The 13,339-nt window shown below is 42.3% G+C and overlaps 1 protein-coding gene and 1 long non-coding RNA gene across 37 annotated transcripts in view; one reads left to right on the forward strand and one right to left on the reverse strand.

Moving 5' to 3' along the window:
• Positions 1-312: 312 nt before the first annotated feature.
• LOC145508729 (uncharacterized) lies at positions 313-3,854 on the reverse strand. The gene is made up of 2 exons (XR_014055571.1): positions 2,723-3,854; positions 313-1,970 (listed from the first exon to the last, which is right to left on the reverse strand). It is a non-coding gene; the product is annotated as an uncharacterized LOC145508729 (long non-coding RNA).
• A 503-nt stretch (positions 3,855-4,357) lies between these two features.
• G3BP1 (G3BP stress granule assembly factor 1) overlaps positions 4,358-13,339 on the forward strand; it is a 28,470-nt gene continuing 19,488 nt past the window's right edge. For 5 of the 36 annotated variants that reach the window (XM_081495918.1, XM_081495944.1, XM_081495919.1 and 2 more), the window contains exon 1: positions 4,705-4,898. Coding sequence is in view for 8 of the 36 variants with exons in the window: in XM_081495916.1 (XP_081352042.1) it covers positions 5,708-5,749 (42 nt within the window). In the remaining 28 variants the exon portion in view is untranslated. Of the gene's footprint in view, positions 4,448-4,704; positions 5,209-5,464; positions 5,750-13,339 lie in introns of those variants that run through there. The other 31 variants (XM_081495921.1, XM_081495934.1, XM_081495917.1 and 28 more) reach the window with 21 other exon arrangements.

The raw sequence follows: 13,339 nt of genomic DNA on the forward strand, positions 1-13,339 counted from the left end.
ATTAATAAATAAAAGTTCATGTGCCAGATGCACAGTGAGGCTAAACAATCTGCAAATGTTGGAGTTTGCGGCAGAGAAAGGTTTATTGGAGGGCTATGCTTGGGGAATGGGTGACTCGGGTTAAAAAACCCCCAAATCCCCTGACCGTTTTCAGTGTGAGGTTTTTACTGGCAAAATTTGGGGTGAGGGTGAAACTGTTTACCTCAGCTTGGGACTTGAACCCAGCCAAAACCCATGGTACCTGGTTTCAGGACCTAATGAAGCTCAGGTTCTTGAAGTCTCATTGCAGAAAGAATTCAGTGAGAGACAAAGTGATAGGTAAAAAGTGGATTTATTCAGATTCAGAGAGAGAAGCACACTCCACAGACAGACTGTAGGCCATTGCAGAGGGAAAGTATGGGCTTGAAATGTGGTATGGTTAGTTTTTATAGGCTGGGTAATTTCATATGCTAATGAGTGGGTGGATTATTCCATCTATTTTGGAGAAAGGTGGAGATTTTCAGGAGCTGGGCCATGCCCACTCCTTGGTCTTCTGAACTGTCATGGCGTCTCTGGGTGAGTCATTTCATTTGCTGATTGAGGATCAAGGTCTAGTCTTGTCTGCCATCTTGATCCCATTTGATTCTAATTGGTTTATGTTGTGTCCTTGGGCTATGTCACTCTTTCAAAAGTTGTGCCCTGCTCCCTCTGTGACTTTCTTCTGATTGGTTGGTGGTGAGGTAATGGGATGGTTTTAGGGATCTTGAATCTCAGCCTTAAGTTACCATCCTTCTCCTGGGTGGGGGGCCTTAGTTCCTGCAGAAGAACTCAAAAGATATTGTTATGTATATTTCTTAAGGAGGAACCAGGACCCTACCCTTAGGCTGCACTATCCTTTCCTGACTGCTCCTCCTCTTCCCTGACTAGCTACCATTTGAATCAGCCCTTTGAAACTCAAGGAAGGTCAAGGAGGCTGAAGTCTTTTTCCTTGCAAATAAGAAATGGGCCATAGAAAGGATTTGCACCTGAAGAGTTCCACAGGGTCTCGTTCTGTTTCATTTCCACCCTGATTTTCAGAGCTTTGGGGAGAACTGGCAGAAAAAAAGGGTGAAGTCATGTTCTGAGGGGTTCGCACAATTTGCTTATCAGTGGAAAGATTAGGAGGAGGGTGGGTACTCTCCCTTAGATGACTAGATCAAGGTTCCTCACCCCGGCACTATTAATGTGGCCCCCTTCAGCAAGGGGCTCTCCTAGGCTTCCCTAGCTTCCATCCATTAGATGCCAGTAGCCCCTCCACGTAGTTGTGAAAAGATCATATGTCTCCTGGGGGCAAAATCTCCCCCATCTTGAGAACCAGCACTCCAGACACTTCCATCAGTTCAGTTCAGTCGTTCAGTCATGTCCGACTCTTTGCAACTCCATGGACTGCAGCACGCCAGGCCTCCCTGTCCATCACCAACTCCTGGAGTTCACCCAAACTCATGTCCATTGAGTCGGTGATACCATCCACCATCTCATCCTCTGTCGACCCCTTCTCCTCCTGCCCTCAATCTTTCCCAGCATCAGGGTCTTTTCCAGTGAGTCAGCTCGTCGCATCAGGTGGCCAAAGTATTGGAGTTTCAGCTTCAACATCAGTCCTTCCAATGAACACTCAAAACTGATCTCCTTTAGGATGGACTGGTTGGATCTCCTTGCAGTGCAAGGGACTCAAGAGTCTTCTGCAACACCACAGTTCAAAAGCATCAATTCTTCAGCGCTCAGCTTTCTTTACAGTCCAACGTTCACATCCATACAGGTGGTAAATTATTCGCTGAACATTTACTAAGTATCCAGCATCTGCCTCCTGAGGGTTTATGATTCCAGTACAGAAATGACCACAGGAAGATGCCAACTTGCTCTCTCCTGTGGAAGACAGTCAAAGCCACCTGAGGGGTCTTGTCCACATTCTCTCTCTGGTAATCTGTTTCCCCTTCTTTTCTTCCTACAGACATCTTAGACAAAACCACAGGCGAAAACAGTATCATTGTAACATTTTCAAGTAACATTATCCTTGCCACTCTCAACCTAGGGGAAAGACTTGTTTTAAATTCCCACGGCTCCCCCTGCCCCACACTTACATACCTATTTTAACATACAGAAATCAAGAGTTCCGTTTTTTCACTTTTAACATAAATTGGAACTCATTGTATATTTTGTTCAACTTGATTTTTGTCAGTTAATCCAATTAACAACTGGAGATCGGTTCATAGCAGTATAGTTTGACCTCATTCTCTTCTAGTTTTTTCTCATTCTCTTTTAAACTGCTGTACAGTAGTCTATATTATGGGTATATTATCGGTTAGTCAGTTTGCAAATTCATGAGTAGTTACGTTTTCAGTTTTTAAATATCATAACAAAGTGGACAGTGCTGTAACTAACACCTAGTACATGCCTCTTGGTAAAGACATGGCTATCAAGCAAGAAGGTAAATAAATATACACAATTTTAACAGACTGCCAAAAGTCTTACAAAAAGAACTGCCTGTATCACTTAAAATTCGCTCCAAGTGTGATCAAGAAAACCAATCTATGAATTTCAAGGGTTGCCAACCAGCTCTCATTAGCTTTTCAATTTGGAAAGTTGTCTTGTAAAATGCAAAATTCTTAGTCCACTGTTCTAAGAAACCTTTCGGGGTCTCTCCACCGCCCTCAGAATAAAGCTCAAATTTCTTAGCAAGGCTAACACGATCCTGTAGGTTCCTTACTCCAGAAAACCTTTAGCAGCTTCAGTCTGAGCCGAGTTCCCTCAGGTGCCTCCAGAGCCCCACATGCCGGTTCCCCAGGTTTGGGAGCTCTCGGCGCAGCGTCCGGGCTTGTTGAATGGATGACAGCGAGCAAGGACAGCGTCTCTATCGTCTCTGATCCCAGCCCCTGGAGCTCAATAAATGCTGAATGAACCAAGTAGATGCTGGATGGGGCTTAGGGGGCCAAAGGGATGCTCCCGCTTCGCTCCTGCGGCCGCACCTCCGACTCCACCGGCTGCTCTCCGCGCCCCCTTGTCTCCAATGGAGAGGCTCCACGTGCTTCATTTCCAAATTTGCAAAACTTAACGCGAGCCCCTACTGCAGGGTCACATGCCTGGAAGGAAAACGGGACCGAGGCGTGACCCTGTGTTTCCATATAAAACCGCTCATGGTGACCAATAGAGGGCCCAACAAAACGGTAAGAGACGTGGACAGTACCAGTCTGGAGCACCACTTAGCGCCTGAAGTGTTTCGCGAAAGCTTCGGGGTGTTCACAAAGGAGTTTGACAAGCTACCTTCTCAAGACGTAACGACCCCAAGAAATAAGCCCCCACAGCCACAGCATTGGAAATCTGAATGACAATGGTGGTGACGCCCAGGATGTTGCAGGAAGGCCCAAGCCGTTAGGAGAATTTACAAACTCCCGTTCCTGGGTGGACGCGCACGAGACGACCTGCGGCAGCACTTGCTGAGAACCGCGGGGTAGAAATTTATGTCTTTAAACTCAATGCTCTTCACGTGCGACTTTTTTTTTTTTTTTAACAGGATCTTAGGTACACAATGGGAGTTTCTTGCCCCTCTGGTTTCCCTGAATAGTTGTCCAATAGTGCTGACTAATGGTGGGAGCCACCAAGTGCCCTTAGGCGGCCACATGGAAATAAAGTTGGTATAAGAAAGAAACAAAACCACCAAACAACGGGAAACTTTATCACCTGGTTCCCCTGGTACCAAACTGTGCAGAAAAGGTGAGATCGGGGGTCTCAGGGATCGCACCCAAAAAGTGAAGGAAGGAAAGGAAAAAGGAGACAGAAGCAGGGAACGGTAGAGCCTCAGAACCGCCCCAGAGGGCATGGCAGCCCGGGGCTCGGTCTCCTTGGTGCTGTCCAACCCCCGCGTCAATCAGCTCCTTCCCGCGCTGCGATTGGCTGAGGGCTTCTTTGGCCATCCTGGCGCCCACCTCCTAGTTGCTTGGGGTTTACTTCCCCAAAGTACACGGGCCCCACCTTGTGGAGCAACCGCTCCTGCGGGGAGAACTGATCTCCGCCCAGGGGAAGACGTTTTAACGAATGGGAGCGGCCCCACACATTTATTGGCTACTGTGGACATCGATCAAAGAACTTCCCACCCTCCTTCCCCCGTACCCTTCACTTATTGGCCTCTCTCAGTGCCAATTCGTTACTAGGGAAACGAGCTCTTCACAGTCTCATAGGCATGAGTTAAAGCCAATCAAGAGCCACGCCTTCATCCTGAGTCAGTACCCAATTGCTGCTCGAAGAGCCCAGAGGACGCAGCCGGGATTGGCCACCAGCCTGGCCGACCTGGCCGCAACAAGTTAGGCTGAGTCACCTTTATATAGCCCGGCGACGGAGCACGCGTGTGTGCGGACGCAGTTGCGTGAGGGTTTTTTTTTTTACCTTCTGCCGTGTCGTGGAGCAGAGCTTGTTCCTCTCCCGCTCAGCCGCGCAGGTAAGCTGGAGCGTGGGCGGGGCTGAGCGGCCCCAGGACGAGGACTAACTGGGGCTCTGATGGGAGGGAGGAGAAGTCCGAACGCCGACCGCGCCAGGCGCGCCCACCGTCCCCCCCCCCCCTACTCCCGGCCAACGGCCGCAGGCGCGCGCGGCGGGCGCACGGGCGCGCGGCGACTCTCCGCCCCCCGCCCCCACCGGTCCGGCGCGCGTGGCCGTGTCCGCGTCCGCCGCGTGCGCGTGCCGCGCCCAACGGCCACGCGGGGCGAGAGCGAGCCGCGGCCGCCGCCCGGGCCCCAGAGTGGCCCCGCGCGGCCGGCTCGTCAGCTTTTCCCGCTCGCTTTCCCCGCGCGCCAGCCGAGGCCTTCCTCCTTTGGTGGGGGCTCCAGCTTAACCCAGACCGGAGGAGGCTTTTCTTTGATGGTGGTGGTGGTGGGGGAAGCCGGGGGGAGGTGAGGCACGAAAGTGCGGTGAGAATTTCTCGACACTGGAAGCCGAAATGCTACTCCTAGGTTTTCGATTTTTTTTACAGGGAATAAAGAGGGGGACAGCGAGTTCGTGGGTATTGAGTGACGATAATAACTAACATTTTTCTAAGCCCTCACTATGTGCCAGGCACTGTGCAGAGCAACTTGTGTGTTTCTCCTTTACTCCTGAAACGCCCAGTTGAGGTAGGTACGGTGATTTTCCTATTTTTACAGCCGACTCGAAGGCCCAGAGGTGGAGTGACACGGTCAGAGGCACACAGGCCATAAGTGGCAGGTATTTGTTTGAACCCAGGCCTCCTGACTCCTAGTCCCCGAACCTGCTTCATTCTTTGTTCCAGCGCTCTGTGCGGCCCCAGGGCATCTTTGCCCCCAGAGCTCTAGTCCCTGGAAACAACCGCAGCCTCGAAAGACCGACTGCAGAGGCATTTGTTTGTACTTGGGCCACTTGCGGGCTTCCAGGGAGAAGAGGGTTGGACGTGGGATTATGACAAATGGTAAGAAAGGGTTCCTTTCTGCACATCTTCCTACAGGTTTGCTGCCCTAAAAGCTTCTGGGAAAAGTGCAGAATAAAATCAATACGTCCAGGTGATCCTGGACAGTGTTCCTCCTGGGATTCGATCCTTACAGCCTGATGATGGGAAGTTACCGCCAGCAGGAAGTTAGGCGCTGATATTAGATCTTGAATCTTTTTTCCCCTCCATTTTTTAATTGGAGCAAGGTTTTGAGAAAGACCTTCCACAAGATTAACTTCCTCGTTTTATGTAGTTAACAAAATGAAGTTGCAGAGCGCTGACGTTCAGGTCTGGCCAGCATGTGTAAGTGAAATTTTGAAATTGGGAGTGGAAAGCTTGGTGCCCAGTTACAGTACAGGCTTGACCCTCTGTGGAGCCTAAGCTGGATGAATTAGGGGTGATTGAGGTGTTGGAAATCTTACCCTTCTGGCAGTTGGGAACTTCTGTGGATGAAACGCTTTTGTCTTCATACATTTATTTAGTATTCTGTAGATGCGCCTGTTATATGCAAAGGCAGAAAACACCTTCAAAAACTTGAGTGTAAATTTTTCTAGTAGAGTTACATTTGAGGTTTTTCAAAGCTAGTTTATTCCTTGGCTTAATGAAATAATAAGTATTCCTGTGTTGCAGGTCTGAATCATTACTTGGCATCACAAATGTCTCTACTTGAGCTAAAGCTGCAATGAGTTTTGGAGCTAACTCTTCCGAATTAATTTTGATTGGAATGACTGTCAACCTTTTCCTTTCTCTCTCTTTTTAAAATCTACTTTGTGTCAGCAGACACTTTTTAGAATTGGCCTTTATATAAGAATTTTTTTGCTGCTAAGTGAAGTGAAAGTCGCTCAGTCATGTCCAACTCTTTGCGACCCCATGGACTGTAGCCTGCTAGGCCCCTCTGTCCATGGAATTCTCCAGGCCAGAAAATTGGATTGGTAGCCGTTCCCTTCTCCAGGGGATCTTCCCAACCCAAGGATCACCCAGGTCTCCTACATTCAGACAGATTCTTTACTGTCTGAGCCACTAGGGAAGCCCTTATTTTGCTGCTAGAGGGAACACATAATTCACATCTTTATAAGTAAATTAAAAATAAATTTAATTTATAAGTAAATTTAATTTATAATTTATACATAAATTTATAAGTAAATTAAAAAAACACTTTTGTGTTTCCATTTACCCAGTAATTTCCATATTTCATAACCGAAAGTAGCAGTAAATATAGGATCAAAATATCTTATGAATAGGCTCCTAACCTTTGTTAGTATTTTCATAAATGACAGATAGCTTGGAGTAGAACATTGTTTTCCTTGGAACTTGCCTTCTTTTTTTTTTTTTCATTTATATATATATATAAAAAAATCTATTTGCCTGTGCTGGGTCTTAGTTGAGGCATGTGGGATCTAGTTCCCTGACCAGGCAGTGAACCTGGGCCCCCTGCGTTGGTATCTCCAGGGAGGTTCAGGAACTTGCCTTCTTGTAACCATTACAGTTACCTGCATTTAGACACCAGTTAACTAGTAACATTTTAAGTTATCAAACGTTGAAACACTAATGACCAACATTTAAACTGTTCATTTGAGTCCACTAATTGTTCCTTGAAGTAAATATCAGAATGAAAGTTTGTGCATTATATGAGGGAAATTTTTGCCAGTTTCCCCTTTAGATATTTTAAAAAATATCTTGATTTCAGGCAGATGGGTTCCAATTGGGTAGGAATATTGAAAATGTATTTCACAGATTAGCCCTGTTGATGACTTGTGCTTTCATTTATCTGGAGCAAATTAATTGAAGCAAATTGTGATAATATAAGACTTGTCTGCCTTCCAGTCTACCATCCAAACTAGAGATAACTACTTTTGTTGTTAAATCCTTTGAATGTAAGCTTTTGTACCTCTTCTAACTGGTAGAAAAGTAGGTAGTTCTTTGTTCTTTTATTTAACTCAAGTTTGCTGTTCTCAGCTGACAGTCTGTTAAGGGAACATTAGATTTGGTAATGTTTCTTGGTGACCTACTTCACAGCAGGTTTTGGTAATTTACATTTTTAATAATTTGTTCTAGTGCTTTGCCTAGAAAGTCAAGGGCAGAGGTTAGTTTTAAATTTTTATAGGTTTGTGAACTGTATATACTTAAGATGGATGGGACAGTGTTAAAAGATGAAATCTGGTATAATGTGTGACCTAAACCAATTTTTCTTTTTGCCAATTTATAACATCACTCACTTGATCTCTCAACATTTTGCAGTTAGACTTGTTTTTTAAAATATTTCAAAATTCAAGTTATGCATTGTATATTCATTTAATTGTGCTTTAAGACTGCCTTGGCAAGGTTTACTGATTTTAAATAGGAAGATGATTGTTAAAGTAGGTAGGTAAGAAAAGCTTTTTTCCCCCACCTCTGGCTAGTCAGTTTTGAACAGCTGTAGGACATTTAGTCCAATACTGTCCTTCCAGCCATGGAGTTAAATTTGAGATTCAGTAACTGTAATCACTTGTAGTTGGTGATCACTCTGTGGTGAACAACTACATTTATGTTTTTAAATCTCAAAAATCAGCATTCTGTTTGTTTTTTCAGTATCCTTAGTCATGCCATCTGGCTTTGGTTGGGAAAACTTAATTGCAAACCTGATGATTAGGTGAAGAGGGTGAAGAGTTAGGAAAAATTTGCACATGAAGAGTGGAAAGAGGGAGCTTTACAAAGCAGAAAGTAATTAAAAGTTCTCTCGAAGGCTATGGCCTTTGTAAATAAAATCAAGGCTTTAGATGACATCAAGTGATAGATTTGCACTTCTGACCACTGGCCAGTCTCTTATGTCTTATTGCTTAGCTGTTTAGCCTGTGTGCTGTATTTCAGATATTTAATAAAAAGCAAATACTAGAGATGGTTCATAGAAAAAACTGGCTTCTTGCATGGGACACTTTGACTTGGTAGGAATGTCATCCTTAAGTGGCTATGTGGCAGCATCATTGCTTATTTGTATAACCCTTTATGTATTTTTGAAGTTCTTTCACCTATTTTAGGTATTCTCATATTTTTTCTTATAAGACCTAGAGCTCTGTAACCCAAGTAATTGTCTCAAACTATTTTGTAAAGCTTGTGGTGTACCTAGTAGAGATATGTGTTAGATATATTTCCTTATTCAAAAAACTTTCAAGGTTTTACAGTCTTGGAAGGCATCAGTGGCACCTGCCTTTTTAGGTTTTTTTTTTTTTAACCTGCCTCAAGTATACCCCGTGTTTATCAACAATCTTAGGCTTACTCCTGGCATACATCCACCTATACTTTATGAGATCTAAAGCATAGGAAATTCATGTTTAAGGAATTTCATAGACGAAGTATTATAAAAGTATTTTTTCATCTTAGGCCAGATCTTTGCTTAATTGTAAATCTAGTTGACTAGGTTTTACTGCTGGATTGGGGGAGGGATATTAAAAACCAAGAAAAGTTAGTGAATTCAATTCTTAAGTTTTTTTCTCTTGGGAAAACTTGTTTTGGGGTAATTTTAGATTGCAACAGAAGAGTTGCAATACAGACCCATCTTGCTTGTTAACATCATACCTAATTATGATGCGTTTATCGAAAGTAAGAAATTGACATTGATAAAGTCCTGTTAACTAAAGGACTGACCTTATTTGTATTTCCTTAGTTTTTCCACTGATGTCCTTTTTTCTATTTCAGAATCCAGTCCAAGATACCACATTGCAGTTAGTCCTCCAGTCTCCTTGGTTTTGCTCCTCTGATCTGTGCCAGTTTGTTGTATTTTCTTTGTGTTTAATGACCTTGACACTTGATCTCAATTTGAGTGTACTTGGTGTTGGGTAGACTAAGGTTATAGATTTGGGGGAAAATACCACAGAGGTGATTTAGCCTTCTCACCACATCCCAGGGCACATAATATCACTCCTGGTTGACTTTAACCTTGATCACTTGATAATGTGGTGGCTACCAGGTAGTATTTCTTTCCTTTGCATTATTTTCATTAGAAGCTAGTCACTAAGGAAGGAGAGCCTTAGAATTTGTGGACATGCATTAAAGCTGCCACTGTAGGTAACTGAACATTTTGGCGGAAAAACAGTTGGAACTTAAGCAAGATACTCTGTTTCTCTAGTTTCCCTGCTAAATTTTTGCATTTATTAGTAGATGTTGCCTGCAGCTCTTGAGGTGTTCTCATGGTGATTCTATATTTCCCTTGTTTCTTCTACATTTAAAATTCTTTTGTAAGAAAGGTGTCTAGTCTCATTTTTAAAAATTACTTATTTGGCTGTGCAGCGTCTTTACACAGGATCTTTAGTTGTGGCTCTGTGAACTCTTCATTACGGCATGTGGGATCTAGTTCCCTGACCAGGGATTGAACCCAGGTTCCCTGCATTGGGAGCACAGAGTTTTAGCTGCTGGACCACCAGAAAAGTCCTGCTATTTTTTTTAAGAACTTTATTTTCCCATTTTTTAAACACTTTACCCATTAATTTTTACATTTTTAGTTATTCTTTGGGGTTGTAATCCAGTGTTCTTCTAACTTATTTTTGCTTTTTCACTTATTACTTTATTGCTTCAGTTGTTCTAGTTTTGACTTGTGTCCTTTTGATGTTTGCCTATTTTTTTTTTAAAGCATTTCCTTTATCAGGTACTTCAGACTCATCTTGTATTTTTGCCTGTCCCATTTCTCCAAGGAGTTGTCAGGAAGAACTTTGAAGGAGGGTAACAGGTGGTAAATGTGAGGAGTTTGGAAAACAGATTGAACAGTAGTAGGTTCAGTGATGCTTACGCTGCTTTTGCTGTGAGCTAGAGCAGCTTGGTTTCTGCAGTGGTTTCTCTGGTTCCTGGAAAGCATTTTTATTTCTGATAGTTAAGCCAGATTTCACGTGTTTGAATACATAGCATAGCCTTGCAGCAAACTTTACAGTAGTTTAGTACACTTATGTTAGTAGACAGAGACCCTCACTGTTTATTTCTCCTTAGTGTTTTTGATAGGTATTACAATAGAGTAAAAAGATCCGTTAAATGTCTCTGTCTCAAAATTGACAGTTAACATTTTGCATCACTCTTTTAAATTTGTTTGTTTTTCTGTATAGGTTCCCATCCTGCCCTCTTCTTGTGAGACAACCTTTTGTCTTTCCAAGCTGTAATATCAGTGGGTTAAAAAATAGCTTTATTGAGGTATGATTGACATACAATAAACTGCACATACTTCAAGTGTAGACTCTGATAGCTTTTGGCATTGTTTATACCCATGAAACCATCACCACAGTCAAGAACGGAGTGAAAATAGCGATCATCCCCTAAAGTTGCTCATGCTCCTTTGCATTCTCTCTCTCTTGTCCACTCCCCCTCCTCCTCTGCCCCCAGGGATCTACCTGCTTTCTTTCACTGAAGATCAGTTTATACGTTCTAGAATTTTTATATAAATGGAGTCATACAATATATGCTTTTTTTTTTTCTCAATTGCTGACTAGTATTGACTGTTCTGTAAGTATACCGCAATTTGTTTATCCATTCACCTGCTGGTGGAAATTGGTTTGTTTCCAGCTTTTGGCTATTACAAATAGAGCTGCTTAAGAAACTGCCTAACTTTTCCAAATTGGTTGTACTGTTTTACATTCCTGCCAGCAGTGTTTGAGTGTTCCTTTTCCTCAATATCCTGGCCAACACTGTATGCTGCTGCTGCTGCTAAGTTGCTTCAGACATGTCCGACTGTACGACCCCATAGACGGCAGCCGACGAGGCTCCTCTGTCCCTGGGATTCTCCAGGCAAGAATACTGGAGTGGGTTGCCATTTCCTTCTCCGCAACACTGTATAGTCAGCCTTTGAAGTTGTCACTCTGACAGATGTGTCAGTGGTACTTTACTGTGGTTTTATTTTGCATTTCTGTAATTACTGATGGTATTGAAGTTCAGCATTTTTCATAATTTCTTTGATGAATTGTCTCTAGGTCTTACACTAATTTTTTATGGGGTTATTAAGCTTTGAGAGTTCTTTATATATTCTGGATACAAGTTGCTTTCCAGATATTTACTGCAATCCTTTGCCTTTTTATTCCCTTAATAGTCTCTTTTGCAAAGTGAAAACTTTTGGCCACATCACCCAGTGTACAAAATCCTAGTTTCCTGACCAGGGATCAGACCTGCATCCCCTGCATTGGAAGCAGTGAGTCTTAACCACTGGATTTCCAGAGAAGTCCCTGAAAGGTTTTAATTTTGATGGGAGTTCACATTATCAATCTGTCTTATTACAGAATACGAAAAACGTATATCAAAAAGTTATATCCAAAAATAAGATTCTCTTTAGAAGTTTTATAGTTTTAGGTTTCATCTAAAACTATTGAGTTAAATTTTAATATACTGTGAGGCTTGAATTGAGGTTCTCTCTGTATATATGGATATGCAGTTGTTCCAGCAACATTTGTTGAAAAGAATACCCTTTTTCTATTGAATTGTCTGGCCTTTTGGAGATCAGTTGTCTATTTATGTGTGAGTATATTTCTTTATTCTGTTTGGTGGATCTATTTGTCTATTTTCACATCCAGACTATTTTAAAAATATATTTACCTGTGTATCTAAACAGTGTACTGTTTTACATATACTGAATACGCTTAAACATTTCAGGGCTATCATGCAAGTGCATATTTGGCAAGTGACTGTGTTTCTGAGATCTAGTTCATACTGACTTTATATGCCTGCTGTAAATAGGGTGACTTTATATCGTTGTTTCCCAGGAATACTCAAATTCACTCCAGTTAAACTGGCATAGTTATCAGTTGCATCACTTTTTAATCTTTTAAGTGCCTTTGTGACTATCTTGGGGCTTTCCAGAATCTGCTTTCCAGTGCAAGAGACACAGGTTGGATCCCTGGATTGGGAACATCCCCTGGAGTAGGAAATGGCAACCCATTCCAGTATTCTTGCCAGGAAAATCCCATGCATAGAGGAGCCTGGCAGGCTGTAGTCCATGGATAACAGTCCATGGGGTAGCAAAGAGTTGGACACAACTGAGCCACTGAGCAAAAATATACATGATGCTTTGTTTATATTTTTTAAAGTAGAAATTTTTATACGTAATGTAGTGTAAACATACTAAAATTATCTTCACAATGCATGTTTTAAAAGTTAAAATACTAAGATGTACATTTGATTTGGTTTTACAGTTTAATTGGACCAGTTACATTCTGTGGGCATACAGGCGAGTCTTCCTATGTGGCATTCATGAGTGGAACACTATTGTCATCAAGTCAACCTAGAAGTTCAATAAAACATAGTTTTAGGTGCTTGGGCTTTTGTAGTCCAAGGGTACTCTGTACAAAAATTCTTATTCTTGCAGGAGATAATCCTGTTTTTATTTTGCTAGCAAAATGGTTAAGGAAATAGTCTTCTAGGTGACAGAAAATGGTGGGATGTAGAAATGTTTTCATTTGTTACAGTTAATAGTTACAATATCAATATATTGTAACAGTTAAATTAAGTGCTTACTACCACACACTTAGTTCCTGCAGTTATGATTTTAATTTTAGAGATGAAAGAACTGAGGGGCACTAGAGAAATTGTTACTAGCTCAGGAATACAGTTGTGGATGGTGTTAAAATTCTGCCCAGGGAGAATTGGTTGAAGAAAATATGAGGGTTTCCTTTTGTTGCATCTGAAATACTCATTCACTGTTTTAAAATAGAGCACTTCTTTTCAAAGTTCACTTATTATATCTTACGGGTCCTAGAGTTACCATTTCAGTTTGAACTGGTAAACTGAAGGTATTATTTTCTGTTTTTCCTTCTTTAAGTATTTCTAAGTGGCCACGTTTTCCTTTACTTCTTGAGAGCAAGAACTGTTCTGTAATTCCCCTTTCTCTAACCTAGGACCTTTAAAGTATTTCTTGAAAAAGTAAGAGAAAGTATAATTTTTAAAATATGT

The sequence above is a fragment of the Giraffa tippelskirchi genome, chromosome 6 (genome assembly GCF_054371585.1).
Source record: "Giraffa tippelskirchi isolate mGirTip1 chromosome 6, T2T-mGirTip1v1.2.pri, whole genome shotgun sequence".
Taxonomy (NCBI): Eukaryota; Metazoa; Chordata; class Mammalia; order Artiodactyla; family Giraffidae; genus Giraffa; species Giraffa tippelskirchi.